The sequence below is a fragment of the Amyelois transitella genome, chromosome 31, assembly GCF_032362555.1.
Source record: "Amyelois transitella isolate CPQ chromosome 31, ilAmyTran1.1, whole genome shotgun sequence".
Taxonomy (NCBI): Eukaryota; Metazoa; Arthropoda; class Insecta; order Lepidoptera; family Pyralidae; genus Amyelois; species Amyelois transitella.
This window is the reverse complement of record NC_083534.1, coordinates 3,968,950-3,985,046: the sequence shown is the minus strand read 5'-3', so window position 1 is coordinate 3,985,046 and position 16,097 is coordinate 3,968,950. Positions and strand designations below refer to the sequence as shown.

Genomic DNA, 16,097 nt, shown 5'->3' with positions numbered 1-16,097 from the left:
ATGGATTTTTCACTATTTATTTACGAGTATTACGGAAAAAAACAAAACAATGATACTGCTTAAGCGCATATTTCTTAATTATATATGTATAATATTCTTAATAAAATATAACAGGGACTATTCCATACACAGCTGAACGTGGCTTTATTTAGTATTTTCAACACTATCGGCTCTGTCTACCCCGTAAATGATAAAGACGTGACAACATGTATGTATGTACTAATTTAGTATATTTACATATAAATTGCGTATTATTATAATATTATTTCTCCTATCATCTGCAGTGGAACATGAACCAATTTAAATAAGTTAAAAATACTTATACAGCAAAGTTAATGTATTTTTAATTCACTTATTTTTTACGAATTACATCAGTACTTATTACAATGCCTTTGATAAACTTATTTGTCAATTTTTATTACAATAATAAAAAACATAACTTGAATTTAATTTAATTACAATTATTGAAATCAAGTCAAGAGTACCCGAAACCGCCGAGCTTGCATGAAGAGAGTAATGAATGTGGATGAAGCGAAGGAAGTATGCAGAGATAGTGGCAAGTGGAAAGAGGTAGTCTCTGCCTACCCCTCCGGGAAAGAGGCGTGATTTTATGTATGTATGTATTTATTTAAATCAAATAAATGTTATCACGTAATTAAAACAACAATCTATAATTTATCACAATAAGTATGTATCACTATTGTAAAAAAAATATTTAAAGAACAGTGACTTGCCGCTTTTTACTGAATTATCTAGTTCCTTTATTGTTTTCCGGTTGACTGGAAGAGATCCCTACATGGGATAAGTCCGCCATTGCAAGTGATTTGTTTCTTTTATAAATATGAAAATGTGAAAAATAAACGGGGAAAATTATTCATCCTTGAGGGCTTCAATGATGCCCAAAATAACTTATCCACGCGGACGTAGTCGCGGGCACAGCTAGTCTCGATATATAATGCAATAACGCTACCTATTTTTAAAGAGGTGATTATCAGATTAATAATAGATTTTTTTTTTTTGGAATACACACAACAGTTATATCTGTATGTACATATATGTATTTATCCGCGATTATCTCGCGTTTCGCTGAACCGATTTCGATGCCGTTTTCAGTTAAGTGTTTTTTACACTTAGTCAGTGTCAAGGTATTCCTCTACGTTGTCACCGCTCTCGGAAACCGACTTCATTGTTTGCGTACACAACAAATCCTGCATTTTTGCCGTAGTCAGTATATTATTTATTTGATTCTGAGCGTATATCGCTTGCTGGCAAGACAGTTTCTTCAAACTGGCCGCTACATATCTGCCATAGATATCGAATTCATTGTTCATATTTCGAACGTCGTTTGAATTTCGCAATTCTTTTTTCAAATCGCGCAACAGGGTTGCTACGTTCGTTTTCTTGGGAATACGGATTTGCTCTGCTCTTTCTTCTTTTATTTGTGTGTCTTTTAATGTGTTCAGAGGATCCATATCGGTCATGTCCTCCGATGTGGAAGGATCTATTTCAATATCATATTCCAACGCGGAGGTGTCTTCATGAACTCCCTGTAAGTAACCAGTAATCAGAAAGAAAATTACACAATCCCATCAATTAAAAAAAAAAAAAGTAATACTATTAAATTTACTTCCAATACACATACTATTTATTCAGTTTTAATTATAAATAAAAATAATACCATACATCTTTTAATCAAAGCTGTCACATAAAAAGAATCTAAAATATAAACACTTACATTTAAATCTCAAATCTATCGTTAAGTCATAAAGCCAAACGTGACGTCAACTCCGTGAGAGATATTACATATATACATACAATCACGCCTATCCCTTGCGGGGTAGTCAGAGTCAACAGTATAAAAAAAAACTGATAGGCCACGTTCAGTCAGCCCTTAATGATAGAATTGAGATTCAAACAGTGACAGCTCGCTCGCTCGCTCGAAGCGTCCCAAGTTTACAAGCCCATCCCTTAGTCGCTGTAATGGATAACGACTTAAACATTACGAATGTAAGTTACTTACAGTTGACCTCCTCGAATGCTTCTCCAGAACCGTGCTCATTTCATTATACCATTTCAACTTGGATTTATAATTCGTTCCCATATTCTTATACTTCTGTATCTTCTCCATTTCCAGGAAATACGTCGACCGCAGACTCTTTATCTTCTTCTTCACGTCGTCCACTCTTATGCCGGGGATGCCGAATTCCTGTATCATTTCCCGCATGGCCGCCTCCCTGGCATGTCTGAACTTGTAGTGCGGGTGAGACGTGTCGTATAAACACTCGTGGCGTTTGTATAGTTTGACAAATTGCAATGTTTGATCTTCGGAGAGCTTCATATTAGGTAGGTAGGTTAAACTTCGTAATTAATGTATACTAATATTGGAAAGAGGTAGCCTCTGCCTACCCCTCCGGGAAAGAGGCGTGATTTTATGTATGTACGTACTAATATTATAAAGCTTGAAGAGTTTGTTTGTTTGAACGCGCTAATCTCAGAAAGCGCAGGTTCGAATTGACAAATTCTTTTTGCGTTGAACAGACCATTTATCGGAGAAGGCTTTAGGCTACATCACATCACGCTGCAACTATTAGGAGCGAAGAAATAATGAAAAATGTAAACAACGGGGGAAAATCATCCTTGAGGGCTTCAATGATGCCCAAAATAGCTATTCCACACGGACAAAGTCACAAGCACAGCTAGTTAATTATATTATTTGAATCTATTTCACATCACCGTTACGAATACAACATCTTCCACTCGATCATTTCATTATCTTTACATTGGTGCAAATGACGCAACTAAATGTATATTTCAATTACATTTCGCTTGTCACCAACCCAGTGACTCATATAATCAACAATATAATTTAAAAATATGTGTACGTTTTAAGCAAAAAATCTCAATGAGTTTTCAAAAAAAAAAATAACGTGACAGCACTGGCCGCCGCTGGATTGGTACTGACGCGCCGCCAGGCCAGTCGATCGAGACAGTCCGGGGGGCGGGGTAGAGGCGAGGGGGGAGGGGGAGAAGGGGGGGGGGGAGGCCACCTGCCATAAGTAAATACAAATTATTCATTTGCCGACAATAGGCTACAATGTGTGGGTACTTGCATTTCTAAATGGTGATATAATTTTTTTTTTCTCAGCCGCCATTTCTTTGCATTATACATATTTGTATAATTATAGATTCCCAACTATAGAGTATTTTTAAAAAACATACGTTAATCACATTCCCAACTAATGAGTATTTTAAAATATATACATACATATAATCACGTCTATATCCCTTGAGAGGTAGACAGAGCCAACGGTCTTGAAAAGACTGATAGAATTTTATCATTAAACCTTCCATTCCAGTCAACGTGTCCATCGAGTATTGGCTCTGTCTACCCCGTAACAGATACAAACGTGATATTACGGAAGTATTAGTAAAATAGAAGCTAGAATTCATATAATTGTGACATTTTATTTTAATTTTTCACTAAACATACATCTTCTACCCACCTTTACGGTGAAGACAAAGTCTAAAGGAAACAAAAATAATTGGCAACCGGGTAACTCGACGAATTTGTAAATAACACAAAATGGCCGACATCAGAGTCTTGTGCAGGGCAGCATTAAGGCATTAAAATTTTAATAATATATTTTAGATTTTTCTTACATACATACATACATATGGTCACGTCTATATCCCTTGCGGGGTAGACAGAGCCAACAGTCTTGAAAAGACTGAATGGCCACATTCAGCTATTTGGCTTAATGATGGAATGATGATTTTTCTTCTAAATTAAATACCATAATTGAATAGAAATACTTTTAACTGTTATTTTCGGTTTGTATGTATCAATCACTTTCTCAAAAACACACAAAACGCACACAGCAAACAAGTACACATTTAATTGATCAAATCAACATATTATTATGATATTATTATTACATAAATACATACATCTAATCACGTCTGATATAGACGTGATTATACTTCCACTCCACGCCATCTCTATCCCATGGATGTTGTAAAAGGCGACAAGGGATAAGCTTATAAACTTGGGATTCTTTTAGGCGACGGGCTAGCAACCTGTCACTTTATATGAATCTCAATTCTATCAGTGCGCCAAACAGCTGAACGTTTTCTTTCAGTATTTCCAAGACTATTGGCTCTGTCTACCCTGCAAGGGATATATATACTATATGTATGTATGTTTCTCTCTCGGCTCGGTAACGTGCACTCATATTAAAAGGTACGAAAACTTCAATAATAAAAAAGATAAAAATAAATAGCTAAATTAAACATCGACTGAAAAAAATAAACATAAAAATACTACAATTAGTATGATGGTTTTTTTAAACATCGAACATACTCGTAAATTTAAGAGGAGAGTACGAAAACTTCAATAATAGTTCACCATACATTATAAAAGATTTGCAGTCTCGTGTTTGTCGATATTATGACAATAACACGGAATGGCTTCCTCGGGGGCGCAGGGACGAACTTGGGCCGGTAAAATACACCCTTTGCACACACACACATACATACAAATAAAGATTTATAGACTTGTCCACATAACATTAATATAACAACTTTACAAAAAGTATTTATTAAACAAAGAACTAATAGAATAGATTTATTTTCAAAATTGGATACAAGGTATCACATATTGACGGCCATGCTAAGTAGGTTTAGAATTCTGATCCAATCTTATATATCTTGTAGCGTGTCCCGGCACCAATAAAAAAAAAAGAATAGACCACCTAATAAACCACTCCTAATGTAGAATTAATTAATAATTATTAATAAATTCATTAAATAAAAATAATTATTGAAATAACTGAACTGAACTGAAAATTTGCTCTTTAACCTTAAGACTTATTTGAAATTGAGCTACCTAAAAAAATATAATAAAAATACATACTCCGGCCCTGTCTGGAGAGAGAAGAGATGAGTGTTGGAACGCCGCCCGAGAGGTTTTGATAATTTTTGTTACGTAACCATTTTAGGGCACACACATCAAAGTCTTAACCCCTCACGGGGTAGATAATGCCAATTGTTTGTTTTGTTAGCGCACTGGCAGCTTATAAAAAAAGTTAATTTTTAAGAGATGAGTGTCAATTGTTTTTTTTACATTACCCCACACAAAAGTTAGACAAGTTAAGAATTCACGTTTTTATTTTATGTTTATTTCAATGTTTTAAGTTTTATTTTACAATATATTACCTTTACAAATAATAGTGAGTTTTTAATTAACCATTTGGTCCATACGGAACCGGATGAACTGTGAGTAAAAGTGCAAAGTGTTAGTTACAGACTTAGCGGAATTCGTGAGTAAAACACTTATTTTCTTGTTGAAAGACTGCAAATATTGTTTCAATCTTACAATTAACAAGGACCTTTTCAGTAAAATCAGTTATAAAAATCAAAGTGAGAAAGAACTTAGTATAATATTGAACTGTTTTAACTTAATTTCTAGAAGTGATATTGGACTTGTATTTTGTTTATTCCCGAACTTTGATGCCGTGTAGTGAACATTTTTAAGAAAATTTTTGCTATCTTCTCTCTTTACATACCTACTTACTTAATTTGTGAAATTTATACATCATGGCTGATAAGAAAACTAAACAATATGTTACACAAATTATTCAAAATTCAATTAAGATTGAAAAGTTACTTACGAATTCGAAAAAATGTGCTATAGACAAACGAACAAGAGGGTTTTTAGATTCACGTATGGAGGCGTTACAGGATTATTGGACTAATTATACTAAGATTTATGATACTCTTTCTGGACTTGTGGACGTTGAAATTTTAGAATCGGAACATGGCTTAGACTTGGAGAAAAACTTCGAGCAAACTGAAGAATGTTATTTGGAGTTATTATCTTGGCTTAAGGATAAGTTATATGAATTTAAACTTGAACAAGGTGAAACCTCGAATTGTCACACTCACTCTGAAAGTCCTAAGATGAGGCCAAAGCTCCCACCGATTTCAATACCTCAATTTTCAGGCGATTATAACCAGTGGATGAGTTTTAGAGACTTATTTCGCTCACTGATTCATGATAACAATCGTTTGACTAAAATCGAAAAACATCATTATCTTAAGTCTAGTCTATCCGGAGAAGCCGAACAATTGCTGAAAAACTACTCGCTTACTGAAGCTAACTACGATGATGCTTGGAAAAAATTAAATGATCGATATGAAAACAAAAGAATGCTTGTCAACAATATCCTCACTCGATTTTTGAGTCAAAGGACATTGACCTCGGAGTCCGCAAAGGGTATAAAAGATCTTTTGGATACCTCAAGTCAATGTCTCACGTCCCTCACAAACTTGAATGTCGATTCCTGGAATGCAATAATCGTTCACATATTAGTCTCAAAGTTAGACCTTGAATCTCACAAGCTTTGGGAACAATCTTTAGAAAATTCCACATGCATTCCAACATATGAGGATTTAATCAGTTTTCTCGAAAAACGATTCCGAGCTATGGAAATGGTGAATTTAGCACAACCTCCGCAAAGAAGCACTCCAAAACCCGTTCAACATAAAGTAGCTAACGTCAAAAGCTTTGCCACTGAAATTGATATTACTTGCACTTACTGCTCACAGAACCATTATATTTGCCACTGTAAAGATTTTGCCTCTCTCTCTGTTACTGAACGTCAAGATTTTATAAAGAAAAACAACTTATGTTTTAACTGCCTAGTAAAAGGACATTCAGTATTTAACTGCAGACAGAGTACAGTTTGCAAAAGGTGCAGACGACGTCATCATACTTTACTACATCTCTCCGCACCTAAGGATGAGAAGTCAGCTGAACCTGATAAAGAGAAAGATACCCCAAGCTGCATCCCAGAAAACAGCACTACACAGAAAACCTCCTGCAATATAAGTGTGAACCTGAAAACTGAAGCAAACGATTCCTTGGTTATTCTACCTACTGCTATAATTAATGTTGAGTCACAGAACAGCGGTACTTACCCATTAAGAGCTCTAATTGATCAGGGGTCTCAAGGTTCATTTATCTCCGAAGCAGCTGTGAAGTTGTTGAAACTTAACCGTACTCCAATTACAGGCAAAATCTCAGGAATCTCTAATACAACAGTGGTAACTTCAAAATCTATGGTCTCACTTACAGTCCATTCAACAAAAGATCACACATCAACCTTTAAGGTTAATGCCTATGTTTTAAAGAAACTCACTTCATTGTTGCCTTCACGGGAATTGTCACAAGATACTTGGCCTTCATCTATGCAGTTGGATCTCGCTGATCCAAACTTTCACAAGCCAGGGTCTATAGATATTCTTCTCGGTGCCGACGTGCATGCACACATTCTCCTAGAAGGCTTACACAAGTGTAATTCTCTTATCGCACTCAACTCTCGCCTTGGTTGGTTAATATCAGGCAGAGTTTCACAAACTGATTCAACAGCATACGAACACGATATAGTCGCTATGCATACTAAAGTTGAGAAGGATCAGTTACTCAGAAGATCCTGGGAGATAGAAGAGAAATTACCTCACAAAAACCCGACGACTAAATTAGAAAAATATTGTGAAGAACCCTTCAAATATACTCACACTCGACATGATGTCGAGCGACACGTCGTGCGGTTACCACCAATCCAACTGAAGAATGATCCACCCACAAGCCTTGATGTTATCAAACCTCTTGCTGTCAGTCGCTTACAACAGAAGTATAAACGTTTTACACATAAGCCTGATTTCAAGAAAGCATATAACAAATTCTTCGAACAGTTTGAATCACAAGGTTATATGATGATGGTTCCTGAAAAGGAATTAGATGCACATAAGGTATACTACTTACCTCACCATACTGTCCTTAGGCCAACGAGTCTAAGTACCAAGATATAGCAAGTCTTAATATCTATTCCAAGTAGTATTCGTCGGAAATGCTGTAACTGAAAAAGGAAAATCACTAAACGATGAAGTTACTATTGGATGTTCTCTTTAAAAAGACACTTTTTGGCTCGTGGTGGATTTCCATTAGAAAGTGGTCTTCGAACACTAAAGTGGTGTTATCTCAAATCCCAAAAGATCACAAAAGTGACTCCCAAAGTGCCGTTAATATTAAGGTTGAAAACACTATCAAAACTCTGGGCATCACCTGGAAATTATCATATGGCATTGAAAACATACAGTTCCCACGATGATTGGTTCCAAGTTTCAGATGACACATGTAGACGGGAGCTGCATGATTTCAGTGATGCATCTTGTGCTGCAGTGTTGTATCTCAGAGTCTTGGCCGATGATTGTCAAGTAAGAGTCCGCCTTGTGACTACAAAATCTTAAGTTTGCCCCAGTAAAACAAATTTCTTTTCCACGCCTAAAACTCTGTGGTGCATTACTCTTTTAGCTAAACTTGCCAACATGTATAAGCCTGTCATAAAGACACATACACCATAAGCTACCACCATAGTTTTGTCATGGTTGCGTTAAATTCCAAACCAGTGGACTATGTTCGTTGTAAACCGCATATCTAAAGTTTTGTCACTCACTGTAAGTAACCAATGGTACCACGTTGGTTCTATAATATCGCTCATATCACATCACATGGACTATATTCCAGTGAATTTCAACAGTCAAGATTATGGTGGAATGGCCCGCAAATTTAATACGATGAAAATGAAATTAAATATATTTTTGTCGACATTCCTTTATTAGAAATGAAGTATACCACTAAAATCTTATCCAATGTTTATTGTATAAAAATAATGTAACCTTTTATTTGAATAGATTCTCAACCTACCCTAACGTTTACAAGTAACTGCATACTGTTGTTGATTTTTTTTAAATATTAATATCTTGGACTTAAATTAATATTACTGAACCTGTTTATTTGGCTACGAAGGAACTTTATGATGCTTTTAATCGTTGTATCAAAATGTCACAATCCAATTTCTTTGGAAATGAGATCTTTAAGTTGTTATCAGCTAACCAGGTTCGAAAAACTTAGTATTAATATTTACGCTTAATCAATTTATTGTCGAAAGTATTGTTCGTGTAGAAGTTCATCTCCTTTATGTATATATTATTGTTACAAATGCTTATTTGAAATGTCTGCAAATGGGACATCAACTAACTTTCAATGTTAATCAACAGATATTTTGTATTATACGATAGTAAAGGATAACACGCTGCCACTAGGAAAATTGCTTTTGGGACATCTTTCAAAAGCACTCAGGGTTAGATGGCATAACAAATGTTGTAACATTAAAGTACAAAGATAATTTTTTACGAGACCAATCGTAAAATTATGCCCTTTGCCCTAAGATGAGCCTAAAGCCAGTAGTTTAATATTTTCTTTGTTTATTTCACGTACGATTTTTATTTTCTTTGTTTACACAATTTTAAGGACTTAAATCGTCCTTGGCCGCCGGAATGTTTGTTTTGTTAGCGCACTGGCAGCTTATAAAAAAAGTTAATTTTTAAGAGATGAGTGTCAATTGTTTTTTTTACATTACCCCACACAAAAGTTAGACAAGTTAAGAATTCACGTTTTTATTTTATGTTTATTTCAATGTTTTAAGTTTTATTTTACAATATATTACCTTTACAAATAATAGTGAGTTTTTAATTAACCACCAATAGTCACTACAATTGAATGCTAGGATCTCACTAGTGGTTCAGCGATTTCTTCAAAAGTATTATGAAAATGGATTTTTATACACAAACTAAATAGACCTGAGTTTTTATAAAAATGTTATTTTCAGGGTCACAAGGTCATAAAAATACAATACTAATGACTATACAATACAGCTGTCTTAATTTTTAACAAATTAAAAATATTGTAACAAAAATTAAGGTGAACAATAAAGAAAGAATGAAATAATTATTTTTAAGCAATATTTATATATATAACATCAAAATATACTACTAAACAAAAACCTGCAATTAACATACATATAGTTACGTGTATATCCCTTGCGGGGTAGACAGAGCCAACAGTCTTGAAAAGACTGATAGGCCACGTTCAGTTTTTTGGCTTGATGATAGAATTGAGATTCAAATAGTGACAGGTTGCTAGCGCGTCGCCTAAACGAAGAATCACAAGTTTATAAACCTATAATAAAAAAGGGTCTTACTCACACATGTCATTAAAAAACCAGTTTTGCCATTCTGTAAATTAGATGAATCAAAGATGTTTAAAACACATTTGCGCATTTTTATGAGGTTTAAAAATAAATGTTCACATAAATGAATATATGGGGACAATTAGCATAAATTTGACTCATTACTAAACGTTACAATGTATATTAATGAAAATCTCGAATGACGATGTATGTCATTGATAAAACTCCTAAACCGATCATGATAAATTCTTCAATTGTTTGTTATTTGGTCCCACTAAAATTATGACATTTTTACTATAAATTTAATAATAATTACGGGAAATTTTTTTTTGTATGTATGTTACCGTTAATTATGATTTCCTAGCTACAATAATGACTTACCAGTGTATAATTATTAGTCCGAATACCTGGTTTTTCAGAAAAAGGAATCGAACCCGTTACTGTGTAACTCAGAGGCTTGTAACACTGGCACTAAACCGACATAAAGTGTAAAATTTAATAATATTAATAAAACATTATCCAATTTTCAAAACCGTTTAATCGCACTACACAACTGCTCACGAAGTTTCAACCTTTAATGAATAAATAAGGTCCTATATGCCGTATTGGCTACAGTTACCGCAATTTAAAATCAACCTTAACACAATAACAGTAAAGTGTATATCCTATAATGTATATTTCGCCTTGTTAATATACCTAATACTGGCAGTATTTGAAGATTAGGAAATACTTTTTATGTTTTTTTTTTTCAGTCGATGTTTAATTTAGCTATTTATTTTTATCTTTTTTAATTTTATGGCAATGTTGGCAAGTTGTTCTGATATATAAATTTGAATTGTCTTTTGTTCTATTGTTACGTGATTGTGACTATACAGTATTGTAGTATGATGGTTTTTTAAAAACATCGAACATAAATTTAAGAGGAAATCAGTAGTGCCATATTAATTTTATAATTACATATATCATGACTCTTTCCCGTAATTATTATTAAATTTAGAGTAAAACCGTAAAGAAGGACATCATTTTAGTGAGACCCAAATAACAGACTAGTGAAGAATAGATCATGATCGGATTATATTAATATATAATTATATATTTTATTTTAATATGGCACAAATGATCTCCTCTATATAAATAAGAGATATATATATATTTATATATATCTTTATATCGAAGGAAAACGCATCAACCGATTTATCATTACAATAAGATTACGTATCATGACTGATTTTGACAGAGCGATCGTGTATCTTAAATTTTTTTGAGTAAATGTAAAACCATTACCATTACCATTTTTTTGTAAATACAAATTGTGAGATTAGCCATCGATGTTACTACATTTATTTATCTCTATTGCATAAAATACAGTTGCATTACACAAAATATAATTGCTAAAGCCATTATCTACCTGTCATTTATTAGGCAAACCGGATAATATTGCGTCTAATATGTCTTTCCAATTATACCTGCATACTTGTTCCGTTTCAATTTACTTATATTTTAATGCAAACTTAGCATAAACAAATATTTATATGACAAATGGTTTATTAGACGTAAAAATATTTATTCAATTCGAACCAGTAGTTCCTGAGACTAGCGCATTCAAACAAACAAACAAACAAACTCTTCAGCTTTATAATATTAGTATATATATAAATATTCCTATAATTGTGAATAAAGATGAATTGATGATCGACTAATAATATAAACTGAATTTACAAAATGCAATACAATGATTAATTCAATCAGTGTGATCGAAGCTGCGATGATATCTGGCGGAGAAATGAACCGGCTATCCGGACTGCCAGCTAATACCGGTTAAGCGCGAAGTCATAAGCTGACAGCGATTTAAACATTAAAGAATTTATTCTCATAAAAAGATAACTTGCGCTTGTCAAGTCTTTTTGTAGTTTCATAACAAAATGTCAAATGTGATTTATCAAGATATCCGTGTAGATGTTGTTTAAATAATCTCAAAGATTTGTAGATCGATTTTAAAAACCAATGGCCGGATGATTGTGATAAATTAATCAGAATCTGATTAAGTTATTTTAACAAATATTTCAAATTAAATCTTTGTCAACAGAGCAGTGCTGCCAGCCTTCTGGGCAACGAACAGCCTTGTGGTAAGTTGATGTTCGGCTTAAATTCACACAATATCTTTAATTTGTTTTTATTTTCATAAAATGTTTACCAAATGAAATTAAAAAACCAAAATAGGTAATTTGATAATAAAAATATTAAAACAATAACAAACCGTAAAATAATTTATCTCGATAAACGATTTAAAAAAAATTACTCTTAATAAATATAAAAGTAAACCCTAAAATTAATTAATTACTTAATTATCTCTTAAAATTATCATCCGTATTATTGTTTTTTTATTCTAAATAACTTAACGTGATAGTAACTGATAAAATTCTACAAAAAAAATTGTGACTAAAAAAAATAAAGAAAATTACAACAATAATCTCTCGCCTCTCATCACTCGCACGTACCCACAACAGTTCTATTATTAGTATCTAATCGATAAACAGACTTAAATGTGACAGTGTGTTTGTACGTATTCCACGTACTGTTAACCGACTGCGCAGAGATTGAGTTCTGTTATACCGAAATGAATACCCGATAATTTTATAATAATATAAAATAATAAATATATATAAAATTATCCGATGTCCCGATGATTTGATAATAATATTTTTTATTTATTTACTTTAAAAATTTACTTCACACTTTATTACCCCGTTAAAATACAAATAAGTATAATAAAAATAGTTGATTTCCTTAATAACCGATTTTACTATTGAAGTAGTATTTATGAATTTATAATAAACCTACGGCAACGTATTCATAATGATTTATTTTGATGACTTTATACAAAATGATTTTAGTTTCACGTTTAATAAGTTCAAGGTCACCTCTATGGAAGGCCATTGACTGAACGATTCTGTTTTTGCATAGAGTACTATTATACACATAATTATAAATATAACCAAGGGTATTTAAGTACCCCATTAAAAATAAAAAATACTTTTATTTAAAATTAGTTGACAAAATATAACTGTTTGGACTTTATTTTTATTACATACATATATACCACGTCTTTATTCCCCAGAGGGCACTCAGTGCTACTACTCTCGAAAAGACCACGTTCAGTAAGAAACGCTCAATCAAAAATCTTCGATAATAAAAAAAAAATCAAAAAAAGGAAAAAAAAATATCAAACATTTTTATGTGCGACTGTACTATCAAACTTAAGGCCGGCGTTGCTATGACAACACACAGGGCCGGGTTAGGGCCCGCTCCGACGGGGAACAAGAATAATTGTGGATAATAATTAATTTTGTTTGAATCCTTTGTTTAGAAAAATAAAAAAATAAACATTTTCAAAAGAAAAAAAATCCTTATAAAGATAAGTGAAAGTGGTTTCATAATATATGAGCTAGCCTTAAAGCAAGATTCTTTGTTTTAAAGGATAAAAATAAACAATAACTGACTTAAATACTAAGAATTCTGTTGAATACTATATGTGATAACATAATTTTACGTACATTATAGGCATTTAATTTTTTTTAAACCTTTATTTCTCGTTCATTGCGCTAAAGAGGCATTTATTTGTTATAATATTTTTTTTATATATTTCCATTAAAAACCAATGTGATTTTAATAAAATTGATCTAGTATCAAGAATGCTTAGTCGCCGTACAGCCGCCATTTCAAACTCGCACAGAAATTAGACTTTCTCCAATAATTCGAGGTACTAATCATTTTAATATTACGTAATACTCCGAAAAAAAAAGTTACTCGCTTACTAGCTTTTTGCCATGACTGCGTTATCGTTTGAATTTCGTACGTTTTTAGCAGTTTATACAGTTTCTCTCTCTCTCTCATTTTTGCCGTGTTGTCAGTTAGTTTCGGGGCCTGGGGTACGCATAAAGTTTAGTATATAGTAAATTAGTATAAAACATTAAGACGCGAGCAAACCCACATGCCCTTGAAATGAAAAAAAAATTTATGAATTAATGATGTATTTGCTTAAATAATTTGAATATTATGTAGATACATGGATAAATAAAGTGGTAACAACAAAGTATAAATGTATTATTATTACATTTTTAAGTGCATTTGAACTCTATCTGCCTAATGATAAGAAAAGATAAGTTCTTACGAAGGTGTACAATGTTTCAATCCAGTTTAAAAAAATTCAATATTTTTTTTAATGGTATAACTGAGGACGATCTGTTTCTTATTAAGAGTCTTGTCAAGAGTAACATAATCAGACGAGCTGGCATGAGAAGATTGAGGAATGTAGATGAAGCAAAAGGAGTAGGTGTAGTCTCTGCCTACCCCTCTGAAGTGTACAAGAAGCGACAGCACATACAACATTGAAGCGATTTCGTATTTTCATAAATTACCTACAAACAAAGATCTTAATTCTAATTAATGTATGAATAATTATCAAAGGTACAAAGGTTAGCTAAAATACATACACACATCGCGTTCTTATCCTACATACAGACATACGTATAATCACGTCTATATCCCTTCCGGGGTAGACAGAGCCAACAGTCTTCAAAAGACTGATAGGCCACGTTCAGCTGTTTGGCTTAATGATAGAATTGATATTCAAATAGTGACAGGTTGCTAGTCCATCGCCTAAAAGAATAATCCCAAGTTTATAAGCCTCTCCCTTAGTGGCCTTTTACGACAACCTCTCATTTCATCATCTTCAACGACGCGATAGAGTGGTCCTATTCTTTTTTTTTTTGTGCCGGGAACCACACGGCACGGCGTTCTTATCCTTTACTACGGTATAAATAACGTATATTTAAAAACGGCCGTGGATGCGCCATGTATATTTTATGAAAGCAGGATTAAATTTAAAAACAAAAATTTCAAGAAATCTTCTTTTAGTGCAACCTCGCTTGTGGAATTATATGAAACACTAGCGACCCGCCCCGGTTTCGCATATGTAGCATTTATACACATATAAACCTTCCTCCTGAATCACTATATCTATTTAAAAAAACTGCATCAGACTCCGTTGTGTAGTTCAAAAGATCTAAGCATACCTACGTATCGTTGGGACAGACCCGAGAAGCGACTATGCTTTATACTATGTGGTGGAATCTGCATGCCAATTTTGAAGAGTTTGTTTGTTTGAACGCGCTAATCTCAGGAACTACTGGTTCGAAATGAAAAATTATTTTTGTGTTATTATTATTATATATCATTTATCGAGTAAGGCTTTAGGCATATAACATCACGCTGCAACTATAAGGAGCGAAGAAATAATGGAAAATGTGAAAAAAAAAACGGGGAGAATTATGCATCCTTGAGGGCTTCAATGATGCCCATAATAACTATTCCGAAGAAGAATTCCAATATATATACGAAGCCGCGGGCAATGCTAGTATAAAAAAATTCTTCAAAACTTTTTTTATTTACTTTATTTCGCGCTTAGCATAAATAGAAACAGTGACACAAGTATCAAGTGGCGCCGGTCGCAGTTCACCGGACTCCGACGTCGCGCGTCGCTTACGAAATGTTACCGGCGGCGCAGTTGTAGAAGTGGGCAAGTTGACTTTTACAAATTTAAATATTATTTATTTTAGTTGACTTTTACAAATTTAAATATTATTTATTTTAGTTGACTTTTACAAATTTAAATATTATTTATTTTAACTTCGTTTAAATAAGATACATGTTGCTTTTTTTTTTATTATTTCAAATTAGTTTTTTCAAGTAAAATATGTTTTAATGTCACAGATACATGTTCTGTTTTAATTTTTATTTTACTATCTACGAAAGGTTTAAACTAAGAAGAATGTTTTGTTGGTTTAATTAATCAAAGGTATATCTCACCACGTCGATATAACTTTTTAATTTTAAGTAGTTTTATGCATTTTTATCGAAACACGTGTTGTTTATTAGATTTATACGTGATAACAGTATGAGTAATACAAATAATGACAAATAAATTTTCCTCAAGAGCAATTAAGT

The 16,097-nt window shown here is 32.9% G+C and overlaps 2 protein-coding genes across 2 annotated transcripts in view; both read right to left on the bottom strand.

The window, feature by feature from the left end:
• Positions 1-16,097, bottom strand: part of LOC106138614 (AT-rich interactive domain-containing protein 5B) — a 60,421-nt gene that overhangs the window by 18,364 nt on the left and 25,960 nt on the right. The gene's annotated exons all lie outside the window — the stretch shown is intronic.
• On the bottom strand, positions 1,059-2,939 carry LOC106138615 (uncharacterized). Its single transcript, XM_013339816.2, has 2 exons — positions 2,021-2,939; positions 1,059-1,547 (listed from the first exon to the last, which is right to left on the bottom strand). Exons 1-2 carry the CDS (start codon positions 2,336-2,338, stop codon positions 1,131-1,133), a joined length of 735 nt encoding a protein of 244 aa, XP_013195270.2. The 5' UTR covers positions 2,339-2,939; the 3' UTR covers positions 1,059-1,130.

Excerpts from the sequence above, each read along its gene's own strand:
- LOC106138615 (XM_013339816.2), bottom strand. The coding sequence starts at position 2,338 with ATGAAGCTCTCCGAAGATCAAACATTGCAATTTGTCAAACTATACAAA. Across the intron at positions 1,548-2,020 it reads AGCATTCGAGGAGGTCAACT|GGAGTTCATGAAGACACCTC; the intron begins GTAAGTAACTTA and ends GGTTACTTACAG.